At 47.3% G+C, this 24,903-nt stretch overlaps 1 protein-coding gene across 1 annotated transcript in view; it reads right to left on the bottom strand.

Annotated features, from left to right (window-relative positions):
• The window catches only part of MARCHF4 (membrane associated ring-CH-type finger 4), a 60,343-nt gene extending 36,266 nt beyond the window's left edge, over positions 1 to 24,077 (bottom strand). The window contains exons 1-3 of the mRNA XM_072121998.1: positions 22,647 to 24,077; positions 2,028 to 2,189; positions 741 to 933 (exon numbers count right to left, since the gene is read on the bottom strand). Coding sequence (XP_071978099.1) covers positions 741 to 933; positions 2,028 to 2,189; positions 22,647 to 23,102 — 811 coding nt within the window. The 5' untranslated portion in view covers positions 23,103 to 24,077. The remainder of the gene's footprint in view (positions 1 to 740; positions 934 to 2,027; positions 2,190 to 22,646) is intronic.
• Positions 24,078 to 24,903: the final 826 nt, after the last annotated feature.

Below are 24,903 nucleotides of genomic sequence, written 5' to 3'. Positions count from 1 at the left end.
GGCATGCACGCGACGGAAATCGGGGGCGTGGCCAAACGAAAACAGGATTTGGAAAAACCGCCGCATTTAAAAAAAAATGTGTTGCGAAAATTGCACTTACCTTAACTCAGCCCGGCTCGGTGCATTCCAGTGCGTTCCGGGGTACTTCAGCGCAGCAGCGCCACCTGGTGGACGGTGGAGGAACTGCCTTAGTGAATCCCGGCCGGACCCAAATCCAGCGCAGAGAACACGATGCTGGATCGCGAATGGACCGGGTAAGTAAATCTGCCCCAATGTGTCTAAAGTATAATGGGGCAGATTTACTTACCCGGTCCGTTCGCGATCCAGCGGCTCGTTCTCTGCGGTGGATTCGGGTCCGGCCGGGATTCACTAAGGGAGTTCCTCCGCCGTCCACCAGGTGGTGCTGCTGCGCTGAAGTTCCCCGGAGGCGCGCCGGAATGCCCTGAAATTCACCGGCCTTTACCTGGTGAAGGTAAGTGTAATTTTCGCAACACATTTTTTTCTTAAATGCGGCGGTTTTTCCGAATCCGTCGGGTTTTCGTTCGGCCACGCCCCCTGATTTTCGTCGCGTGCATGCCAGCGCCGATGCGCCACAATCCGATCGCGTGCGCCAAAATCCCGGGGCAATTCAGGTACAATCGGCGCAAATTGGAAATATTCGGGTAACACGTCGGGAAAATGCGAATCGGGCCCTTAGTAAATGACCCCCAATGTGTTTGGGGGCCGCTGGTGCTGCTCACCTATACACACAATGTCCATGAAGCCGTACATCCCGTAGCAGATCTGGAAGAGCAGGTCCTGACGCTGCCACTTTGCTGAGGGACTGAACGTTGACCAGATGAGCCAGGAGATGCTGGCGATGAGGAAGAGGGAGCCCAGGATGGCCGCTGCTATCTGCACCTTCTCAATGACCGTCAGGGAGATGGCTTGCCACTGGAAAGAGAAGGAGACGCGGCTGAAGAGCAGAGAAAACACCAGAATCAGGAAACAAAAACACATCCAGCTCCATTCCTGCTCTTCCTCCTACTCAAACTCTGCTGAATCCGTCTTATCAGAGCTGAGAGTGAGCTCACCGAGGTGTAAGATTACATGAAAGTGTATGGAGAGAGGAGGGAGAGGAGTGATCATGCACCGAGACACAGATCAGAGGCAGAGGAGGGCTTCTATCTCACCCCAAGTGCTTTATTTTCACCAGTATAGGTCTTCTCTATAATGTCCTAAATGATCCTGCTGATGGTTCTATGGACAGAGGCGGCTGGAGATAATCATAAGTTTCTATCTTTCCCTAAGTGGTTTAATCACATTTCGGGGGTCAGTATTTCGGGGGCTGTAACTAGGAGAGGCAGGGCCCCATAGAAGACATCTGAATGGGGCCCCCATCCCACTTATAGTCACACATGCAAGTTACATTCACACATTTATTTGATCATGCGCACACACATACAGAGCATATACACACACATACAGCTTATATGTACACAGTGTATGTACACATACACCATACACAGCATATGCACAACACAGATACAGCATATATACACACACCATACACCATGTACAGTATATACATATCACAGGTACAGAATATATACACACATAATACACATACACCACATACAGCATATATACATCACATATATGTTATATATACATCCTCCATTCTTTAGTGTGTCAGGTCTGATGATGGGACCCCCTGACACTGCGGGCCCCATTGTGGCTGCTACTGCTGTAGTTACGCCCCCGGTGCTTCCCTATAATGTCCTATAGGATTCTGCTAATCATAGGAGAGAGACAGGTGCAGACAGAGGCTGCTGGAGATAAAAATATGTTTCTATCTCACCCCAAGTGCTTTATCCCATCATACAGGCCAGTCCCATATATAATGTCCTATAGGATCCTGCTGATGTGACATTTCCTTCCGCTCTCCATTTGCAGTGTATGGGAGACAAGATAGCAGCCAGTCTCCAGCCTCCAGCACTGAGACAACAATGAATGACATCTCCGGTCTTTGGGTCAGGATCACTTACCTTTACCTGAAGTGGGTTCTTTGTATTTATGGCGATGACGTGGTACTTGTAATAACACAGCTCACAGCTCCAGGACCCGCGCTCACTTATCCACTTGATCAGACAGGGCTGATGCGTGCAACGTACTGACCCATCACAGCGGCATGGACTCAGCAGCTCCCCCTGCAGGATACAAAGGGAGTCATAGAGGGGTCATGTACAGAGCTGTGGAGGACTGGGGGTCTATATATTCCTTCAACAAATACTGGGGACAATTCTGTAACAATGGAAGTATCAATTACAGATGCTACAGTAACGCATAGAAGCAAAACACATGCATATCCCTGTAGGATACCCCTGAAAAAACTGATAACAGAGAACAATAGATTGCATTTAATGTATAACAATGAAGATGCCCTGCACTGTCCCTTTCAGACACCATGCATCAGCAGCTCCCGATTGGACTCTTAAAGGACATACATAACCCGAGATCCACAGCCCCTTGAGGTTAGAGAACTGTTTACGTGTTATTCCGCTATCAGCAGAGCAAATGGCTCAGGAACAGGCGGCGGCAGATGGTGATGTCTCCACGTGGAGAAGACGCTCTCTGGTAATTACACATTCATTCTCCGGATTTGGGGCTGCGACGTCTGTCCTTCACTTCACAGGAGCAGAAGAAAAAGTTTCTAAAACTTTCTAATAAACTATCAACATCTCTCTGCTTGCTGTCAGTGAATCAGACTTGCAGAGGCTAGAAATTTCTATAGACTTGATACAAACCACCGCTGAGAGTTTGTTACATTTGCAACGGTCCAGGTAAATTGTATCTGGGGAGGATCTGAGACACAATGGGGGTCATTTACTGAGGGCCTGAATCACGTTTTTCCGTTGGGTTACCCGAATTTCACCGTTTTGCGCCGATTTTCCTTGAATTGCCCCAGGTTTTTGGGGCACGCGATCGGATTGTGGCGCATCTGCGCCTACATGCACGCGACGGAAATCGGGGGCGTGGCCGTAAGAAAACCAGACGGATTCGGAAAACCCGCTGTATTTTTTAAAAAAAAAGTGTCGCTTGACACGCGCTTACCTGCACCCAGGATAGCTTGGTGAACTCCGACGGACTTCAGCGCAGCAGCGACACCTAGTGGACATCGGGCACACTACCTTAGTGAATCGCTGGAAGACCCGAATCCTTCACAGAGAACGCGCCGCTGGATCACGAATGGACCGGGTAAGTAAATCTGCCCCAATATTTTTTGGAAATTAGGGTAAGAACAGTGCGGAACAGTACAATAATAATACAGTGCACAAATAATACCATATTATAGTACTGAAATAATACTGTATGGCCAAATACCAGTATAAAGTAGCCAACAAAACGCTCAGAAATGTATATATACCGTACCTAATTAATACCGCAAAACAGTTTGCTATTGTCCTAAAAAAAAGTGCCATGTCTTGATGTGGTAAAACCAACATACAGTACTAAATAATTACAGTAACAAGGTGCAACACCCCTGACAATGTATAGGCAAGGGGACAGTTGCGAATAAGGCCCTCTACCTGTTAGGACCCATCTAGTGAGTCTGATCAACTCATTAAGGGGGAATGCAGGAAGACTCGGGTAATTAACAACTGTAGATTCTGCTCGGAAAGGCAATGGTTAATTTGGGTGTGAGTTATCAGCCAATTGTGTTTCATCATGTACACTGGAGTGTGATTGGAGAGGTGCTACCACATGACCAGGAGAATAAAACCCCTGGACAGGGAGGGGCTAGCTCCTTAGACCAAAGGTCTTTTACCACCAGCTCTCCCTAGAGAGCAGATCCTCTGAGGTTTTAGGGTGATGGCACACCTGGCATTTTGAATGCGTTTTTGGCCCATTTTTAAGCAGTCCATCCGTTTTAAGCAATGCGTTTTTAGACCAGTTTGAATTAAGATAATTGGTCAAACGTGTCAAAAAACGGATGCATTTTTTAACGGACTGCTTAAAAAGGGCCAAAAACGTGTTAAAAATGCCACGTGTACCATCACCCTTTGTCTGATTCCAGTACACAGAGATAGAGTGAAGAGAGACAGTGTCAGTCCACCATCAGTGATGACATTTAGCTAATCCTAGGACCAGAGTCAGAACACTGAAAACTGCAGCTTCCACAACTGGACACAGCTCCATCCCAGCCTGGATCTACGACCAGGCTGGTGAACCAATTCCTGAGGATCACTCTCCATGACCACTCCAGTACCAGTTCTGCTGTGAGATCATTTGGCAGTTGCCTGCTGTTGTTCAATAAAGAACCATGAGTTATTTTGCACAACGTTGCCTCCGTCTGATTCCTGGATACGGCTGTCAGCGCCACGGGCTCCCCGTCCATTACCCAGGGGCATATCTTACAGACACTCAGGGGTTGCTCCAGGGAGATCCAGTACCACAGCCTCTCCCTCCATATATCTTGCACACACCACCTGCTGTGGACCTGCCAGGCTGTAGGACAGCCCTCCGGTCCCCATACCAAGCACCGTGACATCAACGCGCCCAACGCTGCAACCCCCAGGCACTCCGGTATTCTGGGCCCCGGCTGCCTCCAGGCCCAAAGAAAAGGCTAGGCCCCGGTGGCGGATGTTGCAATGACATCTTGACGAATCACCATACTGATAACCCACAAATCCAATCTTTCTAAGGAGTTTAACCCATTTTTTCCAAGCTTGTTCCCTAGTAATTCCACAGCACCAACTGTGCATTAATTATGTATTCTAATTGTGTTATTGTTATTATCCCCTGATGTTTATGCAGGCTGCCTTATTGACTAGCTCCCCAGAACTTTCCAGAGGCTGAGGCCTAGAGTCTGTAAGCATAGGCTCAGCCATGGTTTTTTTGGTTCTTCTTCTGTGGAGAGACTCGTACAGAACACATCTCGGGCAATGTGTGCTGGCGATTTAGGCCTGAGGAGTCCCCTTTACTTTACCAACCTTTGCCAAACTAAATGGAGAACACAGTAGAGCTCTAATGCCATGGAATTCTGGATATAGGGGTTAGGGTGTCATATGGGCTCCTTGCCGTTAGTTAGTACTGACCATCATGGTATCATAGATGGTGCAGTTTGGACATTTAAAGGGAAAGTGTCCTAGTGTTGGGTTCTCTTTTCCATGGACTTTCCGGGAAGCGTCAGTCACCTCCTTTTAGCACATTCTGCTGATGGTAGAGGGTTTTAAGGCGACGCTGATAAATTTTTTATGTCTCATATTGAGAGGCCCGGCACACGCTCTGCTCTTATAACTCTCGCGAAAATCTCTGAAATGCTGGAACAAGACAAAACACTGAGAAGGAAAATAACCCCCGAGCTTTAATTATCACAATGTCCTGGGCCTCCCGGGGAGGAGTGTTCTGTGCTGTACGACTGAGCTAAGAGGGATAAGCGGCGTCTCCTGACTGTGCAGCTGATCTCCACCGCAAAACTACAGGAGCCTCTCACCTGCAAACACAACTACTTCCCAGGGAAATACACCCAGTGAGTAATGATGTACACCAGATACAAGGGGAATCCCAAACTGCCAAAATATTTAGTTCCTTATTAATTCATTTAAAAACACAAGGGGGCTCATTTACTAAGGGTCCGTCGGACGCACTTTCGTCGGGTTTCCCGAATATTTCCGATTTGCGGCAAATTGCCCCGGGATTTTGGCGATCGGTGCCGGCTTTCACGCGACAGAAATCGTGGGGCGTGGCCTTCAGACAACCCGACGGATTCGGAAAAACTGTGGAATTTAAAAAGCAATTTGTGTCGCAAGATCAAGCACTCACATGCACCGGGAAGAAGAAAGTGAACTCCGACGGACCACAGCGCAGCAACAACAGTGCTCGATATCTTGTGCACGACCTTAGTGAATCCCGGCAGACCCAAATCCTCGTCAGAAAACGCGCCGCGGGATCGCAACTGGAGCGGGTAAGTAAATGTGCCCCATGGTGTTTAGTTCTATGCAATTAGCAACGTGTTCTTCGCCTTGGCAGATCCCCTGGGGAAGCCTGTTTATCAGGCGGAACGCGTGGGGTTCCTCTTCCTGTCTCTCAATTGGGTTATTTTGACCCTTCACATGACGGTAATATCATATCTGTATTGTATTATTACTGTTGTATAACTATTTGGTATTAACGCTTCCTTCGCTCCACCACCACTATATGGGATAATATTGACCAACACAGATATGTTGTTTCTGGAGCCGAACAAGCATATCACCGTCTATATAGATATATATGTATACTACACCCTGAGAGCAGGATTTTTTGTAGTATGTTTAGCTTTTATTGCTTTTTTAGATGTTTTTAATCATTGTATAATCTAATAAAGTTATCGTTTGTTTCATATACACATCTTCTTCTCTTTTGTCCTTTAGTTCATGTATTTTTGGATGTGTGGACTTTATACGACACACGAACTTAGACCCTTTGTCTTTTGCTTTTTTACGGTATATTGTCGCTGGTGGCGTCTTCTTAGGTTGATGTTTCTGCCTTTGTTTAGTTTTGCGCTGCAGTTATATTACACTACACACTTAGTACACACTCACATCACTAAATTCCCACTCCTTACACGTCACCATGTGCACTCATACACTCACTTTGTGTATACACTTACTAAACACCCCGGGGCAGTAGGAGATTAAAATAAGGGCGTTTTCAGCAGCCGGCAAAACCACTCACAAAGTTTGATATTGACACTAAAATAGTTTTCAGCCCTCCGCTGTGTTGTTTCTTTTATCCTGCATATATGCACACAGCAAATGACTACTACTCTTTTACTTATGTTATCCTACATATATGAACACAGAACTACAACCAGCATTAAGTGGCACAGTACAGGACTCGTCCTACATATAAGGACAATGCACAGAACTCTCATCCTGCATGTACAGGCACTACACACAACTACTTCCTTATGTGACACCGCAAAGTTGGTCTGGTGTAATAAATAGGAACACAGACACTCCACATACAATAACTACGCACCCCATGAACACTCCACATACAATAACTACACACCCCATGGACACTCCACATACAATAACTACACACACCATGGACACTCCCTATATAATAACTACACACTCCCATGGACACTCCACATACAATAACTACACACACCATGGACACTCCCTATATAATAACTACACACTCCCATGGACACTCCACATACAATATCTACACACCCCATGAACACTCCACATACAATAACTACACACACCATGAACACTCCACATACAATAACTACACACACCATGAACACTCCACATACAATAACTACACACACCATGAACACTCCACATACAATAACTACACACCACATGGACACTCCACATATAATAACTACACACCCCATGAACACTCCACATACAATAACTACACACACCATGAACACTCCACATACAATAACTACACACACCATGAACACTCCCTATATAATATCTACACACCCCATGAACATTCCCTATACAATAACTATGCACCCCATGGACACTCCACATATAATATCTACACACCCCATGAACACTCCACATACAATAACTCCACAACCCATGGACACTCCACATACAATAACTACGCACCCCATGGACACTCCACATACAATAACTACGCACCCCATGAACGCTCCCTATACAATAACTCCACAACCCATGGACACTCCACATACAATAACTATGCACCCCATGAACACTCCCTATATAATAACTACACACCCCATGGACACTCCCTATATAATAACTACACACCCCATGGACACTCCCTATACAATAACTACGCACCCCATGAACGCTCCCTATATAATAACTACGCACCCCATGAACGCTCCCTATACAATAACTACACAACCCATGGACACTCCACGTACAATAACTACACACCCCATGGACACTTCCTATACAAAAAGTATACAAGAAAAACGCTCTGCCTGACATCTTTTGGATGACCATCAACTGCACGAGGACCAAGAGGTAGCTACCTGGTGATCTCCCTGCAGAGAAGTCTCGATCAATTAGACAATGGGGCTCATTTACTTACCTGGTCCATTCGCGATCCCACGCGCGTTCTCCGTCAAGGATTCGGGTCTGCCGGGATTCAGCAGGTGTCTCTGCTGCGCTGAAGTCCGCCAGAGTTCACCTTCTTCGTCCCGGTGTATGTGAGTGCTGATCTTGCGAAACAATATTTTTTAAAATTCCACAGTTTTTCCGAATCCGTTGGGTTTTCCGACGGCCACGCCCCTCGTCGTGTGAAAGCCGACGCTGATGCGCCACAATCCGATCGCATATGCCAAAATTCGGCGCAAATCGGAAATATTCGGGAAACCCGACGAAAATGCGCAATTCGGACCCTTAGTAAATGAGCCCCAATGTCCCTAAACTAATACTGTCAGGTGCAATCCCCTTTCTTTCTCATGCGGATTGTAGAGCAGCAGATTTTAGCTCATTCTTAGAGGTGTAGCCATATGTGGCAGTGCCCAAAATTCCCTGCAGCCTGGTTGCTAAATGTGCAGATAGTAGATGGGGACCCTGTAGCAGATATGTTCCTGGGGGTCCCTGCACTCACCTCCGCTCACTTCTGGTAGCCACTGCCACTGCCCTGGATCCAGATGTTTTAGACCTCAGACTAGAATCCCTGCACTGTGTGTGACCTCAGATTACGGATGATTCATTAGTGCAGATTATCTGGCTGGAAAGCAGACGCTTGCACCTTCTCCAGGGGAGAAAGCCGAAGATAATGCGACAGCATCAGGAGGGCAGCCACGTCCACAACACCAGCACTTGTCACTTCTTCAGCTACCAGAATATCTTCACTTCTCACCATTACAAGATCTCTGATTGCTAGTACTACTACTACTGCACTAATAGCACATTACTACTACTCCTATCCTGTATATATGGGCACAGCACAGTACTACTACTCCTATCCTGTATATATGGGCACAGCACAGTACTACTACTCCTATCCTGTATATATGGGCACAGCACAGTACTACTACTCCTATCCTGTATATATGAGCACAGTACTACTACTCCTATCCTGTATATATGGGCACAGCACAGTACTACTACTCCTATCCTGTATATATGAGCACAGTACTACTACTCCTATCCTGTATATATGGGCACAGCACAGTACTACTACTCCTATCCTGTATATGGGCAAAGCACATTACTACTACTCCTATTCTGTATATGGGCACAGCACAGTACTACTACTCCTATCCTGTATACATGGGCACAGCACAGTACTACTACCACTATCATGTATATATGGACACAACACAGTACTACTACTCATATCCTGTATGTATGGGCACAGCACAGTACTACTACTTCTATCCTGTATATGGGCACAGCACAGTACTACTACTCCTATCCTGTATATGGGCAAAGCACATTACTACTACTCCTATCCTGTATATGGGCATAGCACAGTACTACTACTCCTATCCTGTATACATGGGCACAGCACAGTACTACTACCCCTATCATGTATATATGGACACAACACAGTACTACTACTCCTATCCTGTATATATGGGTACAGCACAGTACTACTACTCCTATTATGTATATATGAGCACAGCACAGTACTACTACTCCTAATCTGTATATATGAGCACAGCACAGTACTACTACTCCTAATCTGTATATATGAGCACAGCACAGTACTACTACTCCTATCCTGTATATATGTGCACAGCACAGTACTACTACTCCTAATCTGTATATATGAGCACAGCACAGTACTACTGCTCCTATCCTGTATATATGGGCACAGCACAATACTACTACTCCTATCCTGTATATATGAGCACGGCCCAGTACTACTACTCCTATCCTGTATATATGGGTACAGCACAGTACTACTACTCCTATTATGTATATATGAGCACAGCACAGTACTACTACTCCTAATCTGTATATATGAGCACAGCACAGTACTACTACTCCTAATCTGTATATATGAGCACAGCACAGTACTACTACTCCTATCCTGTATATATGTGCACAGCACAGTACTACTACTCCTAATCTGTATATATGAGCACAGCACAGTACTACTGCTCCTATCCTGTATATATGGGCACAGCACAGTACTACTACTCCTATCCTGTATATATGGGCATAGCACAGTACTACTACTCCTATCCTTTATATATGGGTACAGCCCAGTACTACTACTCCTATCCTGTATCTATGGGTACAGCCCAGTACTACTACTCCTATCCTGTATATATGGTGTGGCAGGGTGGCTGCCACTAGAGAAGCTTTTGGGCATAAAATGTGCATTTTGCCTTATGAAAAGCTGAGTAGAAGACAGACCTGGAAAAGTTGGGTCTGTCTAATTAAGTTGATTAGTTTTCAGCTGGAGGGGCTGCACTAATACATGGGGCAGACTTCACACTGGTCTCCACCCTGTGGAAGAGACAGGCTACGGCAAAGGCCTGTGGAGCGGTGGCAGTAAACTGTCACTGTGTTTTTGGGGTGGCTGGCAGTAGGCCAGCACCTGGTGAGGTAGGGAACCTCGATGTGTAGTTAGTGCCGGAGAGGCTTAGGTATTATTTTTATGTTTTGAGTTTGTGTACTGCCAAATAAAGCTGGCTGAGGCCAGTCTTAACCTTACTCACATTGTGTGAATTCCCTGTGTGTGCTGGTCGTCTGCTTAGGAGACGACGATCCCCGGAGCTAATCTCCTACAATGGGTACAGCAAAGTACTACTACTCATATCCTGTATATATGAGCACAGCACAGTACTACTACTCCTATCCTGTATATATGGGTACAGCACAGTACTACCACTCCTATCCTGTATATATGGGCACTGCACAGTACTACTCCTCCTATCCTGTATATATGAGCACAGCACAGTACTACTACTCCTATCCTGTATATATATGGACACAGCACAGTACTACTACTCCTGTCCTGTATATAGGAGCACAGTACAGTACTACTACTCCTATCCTGTATATATGGGCACAACACAGTACTACTACTTCTATCCTGTATATATGGGCACAGCACAGTACTACTACTCCTGTCCTGTATATATGAGCACAGCACAGTACTACTACTCTTATCCTGTATATATGGGCACAGCACAGTACTACTACTCCTGTCCTGTATATATGAGCACAGCACAGTACTACTACTCCAATCCTGTATATATGGGCACAGCACAGTACTACTACTCCTATCCTGTATATATGAGCACAGCACAGTACTACTACTCTTATCCTGTATATATGGACACAGCACAGTACTACTACTCTTATCCTGTATATATGGACACAGCACAGTACTACTACTCCTATCCTGTATATATGAGCACACCACGGCACTACTACTCCTATCCAGTATATATGGGCACAGCACAGTACTACTACTCCTATCCTGTATATATGGGCACAGCACAGTACTACTACTCCTATCCTGTATATATGAGCACAGCACAGTACTACTACTCTTATCCTGTATATATGGACACAGCACAGTACTACTACTCTTATCCTGTATATATGGACACAGCACAGTACTACTACTCCTATCCAGTATATATGAGCGCTGCATAGTTTTTAGGGACTTTTAACTGCTAAAAAGTCGCACAGGAATATTTCCACCACTTCATTAATCTGTCATAAACAGAGAACTAGTGGTACGGCAGTGCCATGCACAGCCAGATTCATGACCTGGGAATATTACACCTAATGTCACCTAGTCACTCCAGTCCCTGCTGGTGGATGTGCTGGGAGTTATTGAAAAAAAAAACCTAGACTGCAATTAGAGCCTAAGAGCATTTATTAAAGGGCCACACTGTAATGAATGTGATGGGCAGCAAAGCTCCAAAAACAGACATAGAACTGCCCCAAGGAGTAACCCCCAGTGACTGTATTCCCAATGACTCCATCAATGCACTGAACCCTGTGAGTCCCGGGGGAGGGCTTGCTGCTGCTTATAACAGGAGAATTACCTCTTGGAGAGCAGCGGACGCTATGAGGAGGGATTAGACGCTGTGGACATGTTTAGCCCAGAAGAAAAGGAGATTAGGAGAAGCTATCATAGCCGTGTTTGGGATCCAAAAGAGGATAGAGAGCGACACAGAGCAGAGCGGCGCAGCTATTGAACAGGCTGATATCTCGTCGGTGCAGAGGGCAGGCGTTGGAATAGATATAAATAGGGAGAATTAAATGGATTACAGGGTCCTGGCGGAGACAGCACACAGCAATGCATCCTGGGTCATCACTTGTTGTCACACTGAGCCGTAGTAAACAGAGAGACGCTGTCACTGTCACCATTCACAAGACCAGCAAGGACCACAACCTATGTACAGTTATACTTATGCAACTTGTGCACCCAAAAATAAGTAAGAAATTTTGTAAAAAGTCAGCAAGTAAATAAAGAAAAACATTTGGTTTGGGCCGTACTGAGATGCAGTATTCCCCAAAGGCTTCTAGGGTGTGACCACCACCTTTGCACCCCTGTAAAGGAACATCTAATGGGGCAGGGCCGGGAAGGTAACTTATATTCCTATATTTATAGTATCCAAAAGTGAAATAGTAACACTAGTACAATAGTAGTAACAGTAGAATAATAATCATAATAAAGTAACAATGTAGCACAATCCTCCAGCACAATGGAGGAGATTCATTATGCCACATAAATCTCCCCATCCCCGCCAGCTTCACTTTGGGAGTGTTACGGCTGGGAAGGGGGAAGGGGCATTATACAATTTTCCAATATATTTTCTGTTTTAATTCTCCACAATTTTCAAGATCTCTGCTTTCTGTCATTCTATGGAAGCTTCTATGTTTACTACTAGTGATCTGAAATCTGACCATGGACACAGAGGTGCGCGACTCATTATAACACACAGCTCTGATTATTGTGTTTACTGGAGTTTGGTGCGGATGCAGGTGGGGCGGGAGCTTGTTGTGGATGCAACTGGGGCGGGAGCTTGTTGTGGATGCAACTGGGGCGGAAGCTTATTGCGGATGCTGGTCGGGCAGGAGCTGATGCGGTCACAGGGGGGGAGCTTCGCTGGCTGCAGGTCGGTCTGGGGTTGGTGCGGATGCAGATCAGGTGGGAGCTTGGTGGAGATTTAGGTCGGGCGGGAGCTTAGTGTGGATGCAGGTGGGGCAAGAGCCCGGTGAAGATGCACGTGGGGCGGGAGCTTGGTGGAGATGCAGGTGAGGTGGAAGCTTGGTGCGGATACACGTCAGGCGGGAGCTTGGTGCTGGAGCAGGTCAGACAGGAGCTTGGCATGGGCACAGGTGGTGTGGGCACAGGTCGGGTGGAAGTTAGTGGTGCATGCACAGGTTGGGCGGGAGTGTGGTGCAGATGCAGGGTGGGAGCTTGGTGCGGATGCAGGTCGGTGGGAGCTTGGTGCGGGCCCTGCAATCCCTGTGTCATGGACTGGCTAGGTAGAATTTACCTATTTTCTTACCTTTACTCCATCTTTCCCTGTTTTTATCATCCTTTCATCTCCCTTGCTTTTTTTCTCAAATTCTTTTCCTATTTTTTTCTCAAATTCTTTCCCTATTTTAATCCTTCCATGTACTTCTGTTTCCTTTCCTCTCTTCTTCCTTTTCCTCCTTTTTTACCGTTCACTTTTCAATTCCTTCCTTCCGGCTTTCATCTTTCTTCCTTTTTTTTACCCTCCTTTTTTTTCCGCTTCTTTCCTCCTCTTAACTCTAAGCAATGTACATGTACAGTGTTTGGTTGTTGGAGAGGGTTTGGGGCTTCCCAGAACATTGCATGGAATATTAAGTAGTGCCATTAGGAAGTGCAGTTCGTCCTGCAAAAAAACAAGCCCTCATATGTTCCTGTAAACAGAACAGTTCTGCATTTTGGAGTGCGGTGATTGATAGATTAGAACTGCCTGTGATGTAATGGCAGCCACCATTCGAGGCCTGGCTCTCCGCCCCATGCTGCCATCATGACATTTGATATAATAGGGGCTAGTAGTAGGGGATCATGAGACCCCCAGCCCTATAGGCCGGTAATGTAACAGCCATATGAATGGATCCCCGACAACAACACAAGAGTGTGAACCTGTGAAGACGCAGCTCGATTGTTAGTATTTTGATTACAATATAAATAATTTAATTATGTTTCATCATTTCCTTTAATTATTAAAAGACGTTTATTCTGTAAAGCGCGGAGCGATATTTCCACATTCCCGATTTCTCCGAATGTTCCTCGGCGATGGCAATTTAATTGCTGCTGTTCTGAGTGAGTCATCTTAATACACGGCATGCTGCACTGTAGCATAGAGAACATGGCTGCAGCATGCAGACCCTCATCTGCTCCAGACCCTCTCCTGCTCCAGACCCTCTCCTGCTCCAGGCCCTCTCCTGCTCCAGGCCCTCTCCTGCTCCAGGCCCTCTCCTGCTCCAGGCCCTCTCCTGCTCCAGGCCCTCTTCTGCTCCAAACTCTTACCTGCTCCACACTCTCACATGATCCAGACCCTCACCTGCTCAAGACCCTATCCTGCTCCGGACCCTAACCTGCTCCAGACCCTCACCTGCTCCAGACCCTCACCTGCTCAAGACCCTCTCCTGCTCCAGACCCTCTCCTGCTCCAGACCCTCTCCTGCTCAAGGTCCTCTCCTGCTCCAGCCTCTTACCTGCTCCAGACCCCCACCTGCTCAAGACCCTCACCTGCTCAAGACCCTCACCTGCTCAAGACCCTCACCTGCTCGAGACCCTCACCTGCTCCATACTCTCACCTGCTCCAGACCCTCACCTGCTCAAGACCCTCACCTGCTCCAGACCCTCACCTGCTCCAGACCCTCACCTGCTCCAGACCCTCACCTGCTCCAGACCCTCACCTGCTTCAGACCCTCTCCTGCTCCAGACCCTCTCCTGCTCCAGACCCTCTCCTGCTCCAGACCCTCTCCTGCTCCAAGACCCTCACCTGCTCCAAGACACTCACCTGCTCCAAGACCCTCACCTGCTCCATACTCCCACCTGCTACAGACCCTTCTCTGTTCCAGACGCTCGCTGGTCCAAACCCCCGCCTGCTCAAGACCTTCCCCTGATTCAGCACCTCACCAGGTCCTCCTCTACTCCATACTCTCTCCTTCTCTAGACCTTCACCTGCTCCAGACCCTTGCCTGTGCAAGCAACTCACCTTCAACAGACCTTTGCCTTCTCCATAGCCGCCCTGCCTGCTCCAGACCCTGGCCTGCTGCTACAACAAGATACACAAAAATATGATCACACATCTTTTCAGGGACCATACCTAACTCCGGCTGCAGAGTGCACAGAAGTGTGAGGACACACCATCATTGCAGCTGGAGAAGCTACAATCCTGGAAAATAAGTCCATATATCACAGTCCTGCCGATACTAACAACATACACAAAAGTCTGCTTACACATCTCTCCAGTTCATCCTATAAGATTCTGAGCATAATACAATGCTTTGTTTTAATGAAAAAGTTCTGTAGGATTTGTGGAACCATACATCCTCCTCCAGTGGTCAGCAGTGTGGCCATGATGGGACTTGTAGTTACACCGCCGCCGTCAGGATGTCTCTCAGCTCCTCTCAATTTGCAGCAGCTCAGAGGTTATTAACAAAACCATGAAATCTTCTGGAGTCTCTGCTGCCCGCGATCTACATGCCATGAAATATTTATTCCGATGGCTTGCACAGGTCTTCACTTATTTATTTCGGACGCTTTATTTCTTATCGACACATCAGAGCAGATATTGTAAGTAGTTCTAGAATTCATAGCGTCGGACAACAAGAACCAACCAGGCAGAACTGTCATAGGGACAGATTTACTTACCCGGTCCTGTCGCGATCCCGTGGTGCGTTGTCCGGATTTGGGTCTGCCGAATTCACTAAGATCGTGCGTCCGAGTTCCTGCATCCGTTGCTTCAGCTCCGAGGTTCACCAGAGTTCACCTTCTTCTTCCCGGTGCTTGTAAGTGCGTGTCTTGCAACAAAATTCTAAATGTTAAATCTTGCGTGTTGTCCGAATCCGACGGGTTGCCCGACGGCCACGCCCGCGATTTCTGTCGTGTGCAAGCCGGCGCCGATAAGCCAGAATCCGATTGCGTGCACCAAAATCCCGGAGCAATTTGATGCAAAACTGAAATCGTCTGTAAACCGGACGAAAATGCGTCTGACGGACCCTTAGTAAATGAGCCCCATAGGGGCAGATTTACTTACCCGGTCCAGCGGTGCGTTCTCCGTCAAGCATTCGGGTCTTCCGGCGATTCACCAGGTGTTGATGTCCACCAGGTGTCGCTGGAAGTCTGCCGGAGTTTGCCTTCCTATCCTGGGTGCAGCGTTAATTCAGCGTTTTTTAGAAAAAGCGCAAACAACATGTGTAGAGTAGCTAATGAACAAAGAATACTTTATTGAAATTATTTGGACAAAGGACAAACATCAACAAGACAAGACTATCATAAAATCATTTAAAAGGGAATGCACCCTAGTGCACCCATATATACAAAATCCACTGGTGCCCGGCACCTGATAATGTCGGGTTAAACCAGACCTAGGCCTCACAAAACCATCCCACCAAAACAATGAAAGTAAACGCCGAGCATGCGTCTGTGAGTGAAAAAGATGTAAGCAAAATAGCTGTCAGACAGTCCAGCCCGAGGGTATATAATGATGAGAGCACAAAAGTGCAAATAAATCCTCTGTGCTGGAAAGGCTGAAATGCAGAGACAAACTCACTGTGCGCCGGTCTTGGCTGTGATATTTACCGGGGGATGTGGAGGTGTGGACCTAGGATAAATTCAGCGTTTTTTTTCCGAATTTCCGTCGCATGCATGCCGGCGCCGATGCACCACAATCCGATCACGTGCACATAAAAACAGGGGCAATACGGCGCAAAATGGCAATTTTTGGGAAACCCGACGAAAAATAGCGATTCGGACCCCCATAGTGTCCATAACTGATTGTTCCATTCTAAGATTCCATCCTTAGCTTTCCTAGTATGTCCTGCATTAAGCAGTTGCTTCATGAGTCCTGTACTATGTAATGATCATGTCCCAGGATCAGAATATGAGGCTTTCATCCTATAGGACACTGCTATAAAATTCGATAGACCGTGGGGGAGGGGGGGCTGCATGACAAGTGCGTTCACACTCCTTTGACACCCCATCTAGAAGGTGTTATTCTATAACATAGGAGAAGATTTCCAGGTGGGTCGTCTCACTTACCACTTCCCTAGCAGCACAGAATCTGGATAGAGGGAAAATAAGAAAGTGGTGTCTCCAGGATTAGGTTGTTGACAGTTGTCTACTCATCAATCAGGTCATCAGTATCAGATTGTGTGAGGGTCCGACCTTCAGCTCCCCCCAACATCTACTATTTGTAGCAGCCACATGTGTACTTTGCCAGCACCGCGGCTCCGTCTAATAGCTAAGAGCCTCTCTCCTATAGATGATGGAAGAGAGCGCTGGAGAGCTGCCGCTGTATCCTTTAGTGGAAACAGGATCAGTCAGACCCTCACCGATCAGATTGTTATCTCTGAGGATAAGTGATAACTGATATTGAATGGATCCATCAATTAGAAGGAATGACTGGTGGGGGTCCCAGCAATCAGACCACCATTGATTAGATTGTTAGGGGGGTAACAATAAAACTTTGGACAAGCCCTTGAAGGGTATAGCCACATGGAGATGCATCATGGCTCTTCTTTCTGTACAATCTTTTCCTATATTGCACAGATTTATTAGGTTACCAGATAATAGAGCGGCCGAAGGGCTGCAAATCACTGAGATTGAAAGTCAGCCACCGCATGTCGCTATGTCCCAAGTAGTTTCTTTTACATTTCCATTTTCTGTCAGTAAATGAAACTTTCTATAGTTGCAAAAGAGGCAAAAAATGTTCCCTGACCTGGTCCAACAAGTCAGCGGGTTGTTACAATGTATCAGTGCAGACAATCCTCTCTAACATGGGGAAGTCCTACACCACAGTATGAAAAAAAAAATCTTACTAGTTTCAAATAGTTGTGCAAATATCTATACTGTCTGTAGGAGGTGCTGTCTATTCAGTAAGGGGTTCACATACATTATACTTATGGGGGAAGCGCAGAAGATGTCCTGAAGATGGTTGTGAGAGGAGTGGATGGTAAAAGGGAGAAGCTGAAGGTCCTGTAAGGAACTGAGATTATATGTGGGCCGGTATTGGCTGATTACGGCAGAGGTGTATGGAGGGGACAGGTTATAGATGGCTTTAAAGGTCATGGTTAGTATTTTAAATAGAATTTTTGTACAATGGGTAACCAGTGGAAAGACTGGCAGAGAGGCAGAGGAGTGAGCCGGGCAGCAGAGAGGAGAGGCAGAGGAGAAGCCAGGAGACATATAGATGAGCCGGGCAGCAGAGAGGAGAGGCAGAGGAGAAGCCAGGAGACAGAGGGATGAGCCGGGCAGCAGAGAGGAGAGGCAGAGGAGAAGCCAGGAGACAGAGGGATGAGCCGGGCAGCAGAGAGGAGAAGCAGAGGAGAAGCCAGGAGACAGAGGGATGAGCCGGGCAGCAGAGAGGAGAGGCAGAGGAGAAGCCAGGAGACAGAGGGATGAGCCGGGCAGCAGAGAGGAGAAGCAGAGGAGAAGGCAGGAGACAGAGGGATGAGCCGGGCAGCAGAGAGGAGAGGCAGAGGAGAAGCCAGGAGACAGAGGGATGAGCCGGGCAGCAGAGAGGAGAGGCAGAGGAGAAGCCAGGAGACAGAGGGATGAGCCGGGCAGCAGAGAGGAGAGGCAGAGGAGAAGCCAGGAGACAGAGGGATGAGCCGGGCAGCAGAGAGGAGAAGCAGAGGAGAAGCCAGGAGACAGAGGGATGAGCCGGGCAGCAGAGAGGAGAGGCAGAGGAGAAGCCAGGAGACAGAGGGATGAGCCGGGCAGCAGAGAGGAGAGGCAGAGGAGAAGCCAGGAGATAGAGGGATGAGCCGGGCAGCAGAGAGGAGAGGCAGAGGAGAAGCCAGGAGACAGAGGGATGAGCCGGGCAGCAGAGAGGAGAGGCAGAGGAGAAGCCAGGAGACAGAGGGATGAGCCGGGCAGCAGAGAGGAGAAGCAGAGGAGAAGCCAGGAGACAGAGGGATGAGCCGGGCAGCAGAGAGGAGAAGCAGAGGAGAAGCCAGGAGACAGAGGGATGAGCCGGGCAGCAGAGAGGAGAAGCAGAGGAGAAGCCAGGAGACAGAGGGATGAGCCGGGCAGCAGAGAGGAGAGGCAGAGGAGAAGCCAGGAGACAGAGGGATGAGCCGGGCAGCAGAGAGGAGAGGCAGAGGAGAAGCCAGGAGACATATAGATGAGCCAGACAGCAGAGAGGAGAAGCAGAGGAGAAGCCAGGAGGCAGAGGGATGAGCCGGGCAGCAGAGAGGAGCGGCAGAGGAGAAGCCAGGAGGCAGAGGAATGAGCTGGGCAGCAGAGAGGAGAAGCAGAGGAGAAGCCAGGAGACAGAGGGATGAGCCGGGCAGCAAAGAGGAGAGGCAGAGGAGAAGCCAGGAGACAGAGGGATGAGCCGGGCAGCAGAGAGGAGAGGCAGAGGAGAAGCCAGGAGACAGAGGGATGAGCCGGGCAGCAGAGAGGAGAATCAGAGGAAAAGCCAGGAGACAGAGGGATGAGCCGGGCAGAAGAGAGGAGAGGCAGAGGAGAAGCCAGGAGACAGAGGGATGAGCCGGGCAAAAGAGAGGAGAGGCAGAGGAGAAGCCAGGAGACAGAGAGATGAGCCGGGCAAAAGAGAGGAGAGGCAGAGGAGAAGCCAGGAGACAGAGAGAGGAGTCGGCAGCAGAGAGGAGAAGCAGAGGAGAAGCCAGGAGACAGAGGGATGAGCCGGGCACCAGAGAGGAGAGGCAGAGGATAAGCCAGGAGACAGAGGGATGAGCCGGGCAGCAGAGAGGAGAGGCAGAGGAGAAGCCAGGAGACAGAGGGATGAGCCGGGCAGAAGAGAGGAGAAGCCAGGAGACAGAGGGATGAGCCGGGCAACAGAGAGGAGTCGGCAGCAGAGAGGAGAGGCAGTGGAATACTGGGACCGGGGAGAGTCTGGAGCCATGAATTGTGACGGTGAGGTCTGGTGGGAGGGAAATGTTAGGTGGAGGAAAAATTAGTTTGATTTTATTAGTGTTAATAGAAAACAGGAAGGGAAGAGGAGGATATGGCTGGATATAGGATAGAATATAGAATTCCAGGATGTAGACACTCTGGAATCCTAGAAAAGAGGATATATCTGGACCAGAAATATAGATCTGCATTTCATCTGCATAGGAGTGGTATTGAAATCCATATCCAATGTTTTATTGTGGGGGGTGGGGGTTCTGGGGGGTTCTAGAAGAAGAGGTGTGATAGTGATAGACACGAACATCCAGTTGTAGAGGTATAAGGGGAGAGCCGGCTAAGGGAACATAGTGTCTGCAGCAGGACTGAATGGTCAACAGTGTCAAAGGCAAGAAGGAGGAGAGCAGAGTGGTGGTGTTTTGCTATGGCAGACAGAAGGTCCATGGAGGGGAATGAACCGGTTGGTTGTGGAGGAATCCTGTCTCCAATTGTCTACTTTGCCCTCCTCTGCAGAATGTACAGCAGTAGAGGAGTACACAAGCCTGTGTAGTGTCCAGGGGCTGTTGACATGGAGCGAGGAGTAATAGGGGTAGGAGCCAGTCCAGAACATAGAAGAGGTGTAAAAATACTGACTGTAAAGGGAACCTGACACCAGGGACCTCGTTTTCACTAAGGACAGGTTACAGAAGTCCATTACACCTGCATTGCATATCTGCCTTTCTTTCTTTTCTAAGCATTTGCAGTACAATATAATTGTTATAACTTACCTCTGTGTAGTCCCTGGGGTAGGGCTTTGGTGTGGATGCATTTCAAAAAACAACATGTGACTTGTCTGTGCTGCAGACTCCTCAGCTCTCAGCCCCCACCTTTGTGCTCCTGTACAGCTCCTCCCATTGATGTCAGCTCACCAGGCTGTGGCCTCCGAGAAGTTGCAGGAGGGAGGGGCTGTACAGGAGCACAAAGGTGGGGGCTGAGCAATGAGTAACACAGACAAGTCACATGTTGATTTTTTTAAATGCATCCAAACCAAAGCCCAACCCCTGGGACTACACAGAGGATTCTGTCATGGTGCAAGGCAAATTATTACGCACATTTATATTGAAATGCAAATGCCTATAAAAGCCAGAGAGGCATTTTTGCACTGCAGGTGTCATGGGCTTCTGTAACCTTAGTAGTTTTAAGTGAAAATGAGGTCCCTGGTGACATGTTCCCTTTTTAAGGAAATCTACCCCAAAGATGAGGGACATACTGGTGCGCGGGCCCCGTCTGGTAGGATCTGCTCTTCTTTTAGCTTCCAATGCCCTTGTTTTTAACCAAAAATGCTTTAAAGAGCACATAAAGGGGTTGTCCAAAAATGACCCATTATTCCCTTTCCATGGGATAGATGGGACCCTCAGTCTCCTGATCATTGGTTGAACCCACACCCATAAGCTTTGTTATCCCATATCATATGGATTAGAGATAACAAAGAAGCCTAGGACAAACCCAATTAACTTACAGAATGATGTTCACATGAGGAATTTTTAAAGCTATTGTGGAAATGTGAGCTCATGGTTATTGTCTGCAATGATACATTGTAACCAATAGGAAAGGTTTTTAGAATGTGCCATATGGGAATAGAAATGTGTGTATTTACTGACAGAAAGGAGAAATAATATACAGCGGAAACACGGGAAATATTAGTAGGTGTAGATCTATTAAATAAATGTGTCAGTGTTGTTAAAATGTATTTCTCTGTTATATAATGTTCTAATACATTCAGGATTTCAGCAACTCATTCAATAATATCACTGTCATGTCAGTGAATGGAACCGCTTCTGTCCACACGGTTGTAGGACCCTGGTGTAAGCAGCAGAACTGGGTCAGGACAGATTTTGGATTGTAAACAAGGATGTTCCAGTCACTGAGGGCAAGCAGAGAAGGACTGTAAGGAATTGATGCAATACGTTGTGCAACTATATAGCTTTATTTATAGTGAACTGGCCAGGGACAATAACACCAATTCTGAGGGTGGTTCTCACTACTAGATAGGATGTTTTTAGCGAACTAGTCAGACCCTTTTCCCAAATAGGGTGGAATGACTCTTGGGTCCAATGCCTCTTGTTGTGGTTCTAGTGGAGGAGGGAAGTCAATAACAGGTGAATGTGGGCAATGGAGCAAATGGAGAACAACTCAAGTTAAACCGTGTCCCCGGAGGTCACATCGGAAATAGAGGGACAAGGGCAAAGGTCCGATCCCTGACCTCATCAGATGAATCTACCACAATTCAACAGGGAAATATATCCCTTAATATTCTTTACTACTAACCTTTCATACACAACTAGAGTCCAACTAGACCAATAACAAACTTTTTTTGTGTTCCAAAAAATTGCAAACTATTCCGACCTTTCAGTTTTCCTCTTGAGTTAAACCAAAATTGTGGTCATCATAGTGTCAGACAAGGTAACACGTACTCATTCAGGATCTGGTACCAGTGGGCGTCCAGTATATCTAATATCAAATACAACAGCCAAAGGTTTATCTACACAGATTTGCTTCCTAAAACCACTTGAGGTTGAGATTTGGAACCAGGTTAAGGACAACAAGCAGAGTGCACATCAAATAAGGACTTACCTGTTCAGGTCCTTGGAAGCAGATCCTGCATAGAGGGGTCCTCATGCCACTATCCAGGCTGCCCAGAGAGAATCTATCCTCCGCCTTTGCTTTGCAGAACTCATCTGAGGAGGTGCTGCTGACCATGGACATGGGCTGGTGCTGGAGTCCAGGGGCCATAGCTGGATAACACCAGTCCTCTTCTGCAGGAGTTGTCCCACCCGCAGGCACCCTCCAGGATCGCCCCAATGCTGTCAATGTGTTGTTGTTGGCCGCCAGGCCACCTCCGGCGCCCACCTCACATTCTGTACTGTTCATGGGCAAACTATGCGTCTGCGGAGGGCGCCGGAGTAATAAGACCTTCAAGTCATTGAAAAGCATGCGGCATCGGCACTTGAGGAGACCCTGATGGCGCAACATCTGTCTTGGACCCAATAATCCACAGCACCATAAAAGCAGGACGGTTCTCAAGAACATGTGCAGGCTTTTCACTCCAAATATAAGGGGGAAAAGTGCCAGACCCAGGTCAGAGGCCTGAAGTGTGCTCTGATGTTACCTTGTAGGATTGTGCTCACCGGATTGTGCTTCCCTTCCTGGAAGAGGGGGGCGGTCTAACAATAGGGGGCGCTGGTAGAAAATGTGGGGTGCTAGAAAAAGGTGATGACTTCTTAACCAAAAGCCCTAATCCCATGGAGAATTGTAAAAAGTAGACAGAAAAACTTAAAAAATTATCAATTATCAAAAAGCAACTTCATCAACTTTCACTTCGTATCCAAACGAGGAATAAAAGGGGTTTCTGTAACATCCTGGAATCTGCTTTGAACCAAAAATGGGGAAATTGCTTAACAGTTTTCTAGACTGGAGGACATCTGCTTGCACCACCCTAAGGTCTGCTAGAAAACAAGAGGTTGTAGAAGAAGGGGAAGAAAATTCTAATGTGTCTCATCCATTCCTAATAGCGGGCAATCATACTGCATAGACTGTGCCACTACCCCACCTCAATGCCAGGGAACAGGATGCCCCCATCCAGCTCAGGATCATCCCTGCTGATTGTGCGCTCTTGTGTTGGCATGGCATGCCACCATGTCCAGGGCGCTCCCTCGCTGTGGTGCCAGGGCTGCCCAGCTCTGCTGATGCTGAGGTGTAATTTGCTGAAGACTCCGCTGCTGCTGTTGCTACCTCCCTGGGATTGACGAGGAAGAATTCTTGCGGAAGGGCTCAGTCTTGTGATCTCACCATAGGCAGGGGCGAGTCTTCTCCAGGATGATGGGAGTGCTGATATTCCAGTATGAGGCTTGGGAAGCAGGGACTCTGGGTGGCAGAGCTGGGCTTAGCATTAGGCACGGTGCTGCCAGTTCCTGCGGCTGCAGTTTCAGCACTATGTACTGTGGACAGCTCCCTCCCCGTCTGCAACGTCACCTGCTGGGGGCAATGACGCAGGCAGCTGGAGAGAGGGAGGGGGTGGAGGGGCAGAGCCTGAGGAGGGAGGGGGATACTTACCAGACACCGGAAAGTCTCATTGGAATCATCATCCTCTTTACTAGTGCATGGCTTCCCCCAGCTCCAGGACACAATGCAATGTAATATCCACATCCTGCATACACAAGGCTCCAAAACATCCATCACATGCAGTATTATCTATGTAATAAATAGAGAAATACTGCAGCAGAAACAAATCCTCCAATATACCACTAAAATAAATAGATCAGATGGGACTATACTTATTGGTAACTGGACTACTACACCAGGTGCAAATATAACTACTATAATACTGCCCCCTATGTACAAGAATATAACTACTATAATACTGCCCCCTATGTACAAGAATATAACTACTATAATACTGCCCCCTATGTACAAGAATATAACTACTATAATACTGCCCCTATGTACAAGAATATAACTACTATAATACTGCCCCTATGTACAAGAATATAACTACTATAATACTGCCCCCTATGTACAAGAATATAACTACTATAATACTGCCCCCTATGTACAAGAATATAACTACTATAATACTGCCCCCTATGTAAAAGAATATAACTACTATAATACTGCCCCCTATGTACAAAAAAATAACCACTATAATACTGCCCCCTATGTACAAGAATATAACTACTATAATACTGCCCCCTGTGTACAAGAATATAACTACTATAATACTGCCCCCTATGTACAAGAATATAACTACTATAATACTGCCCCCTATGTACAAGAATATAACTACTATAATACTACCCCCCTATGTACAGGAATATAACTACTATAATACTGC

This window comes from Engystomops pustulosus, chromosome 8, assembly GCF_040894005.1.
Source record: "Engystomops pustulosus chromosome 8, aEngPut4.maternal, whole genome shotgun sequence".
Classification (NCBI taxonomy): Eukaryota; Metazoa; Chordata; class Amphibia; order Anura; family Leptodactylidae; genus Engystomops; species Engystomops pustulosus.
Note: the sequence above shows the minus strand (reverse complement) of the source record. Positions and strands in the feature narration are given on the sequence as shown.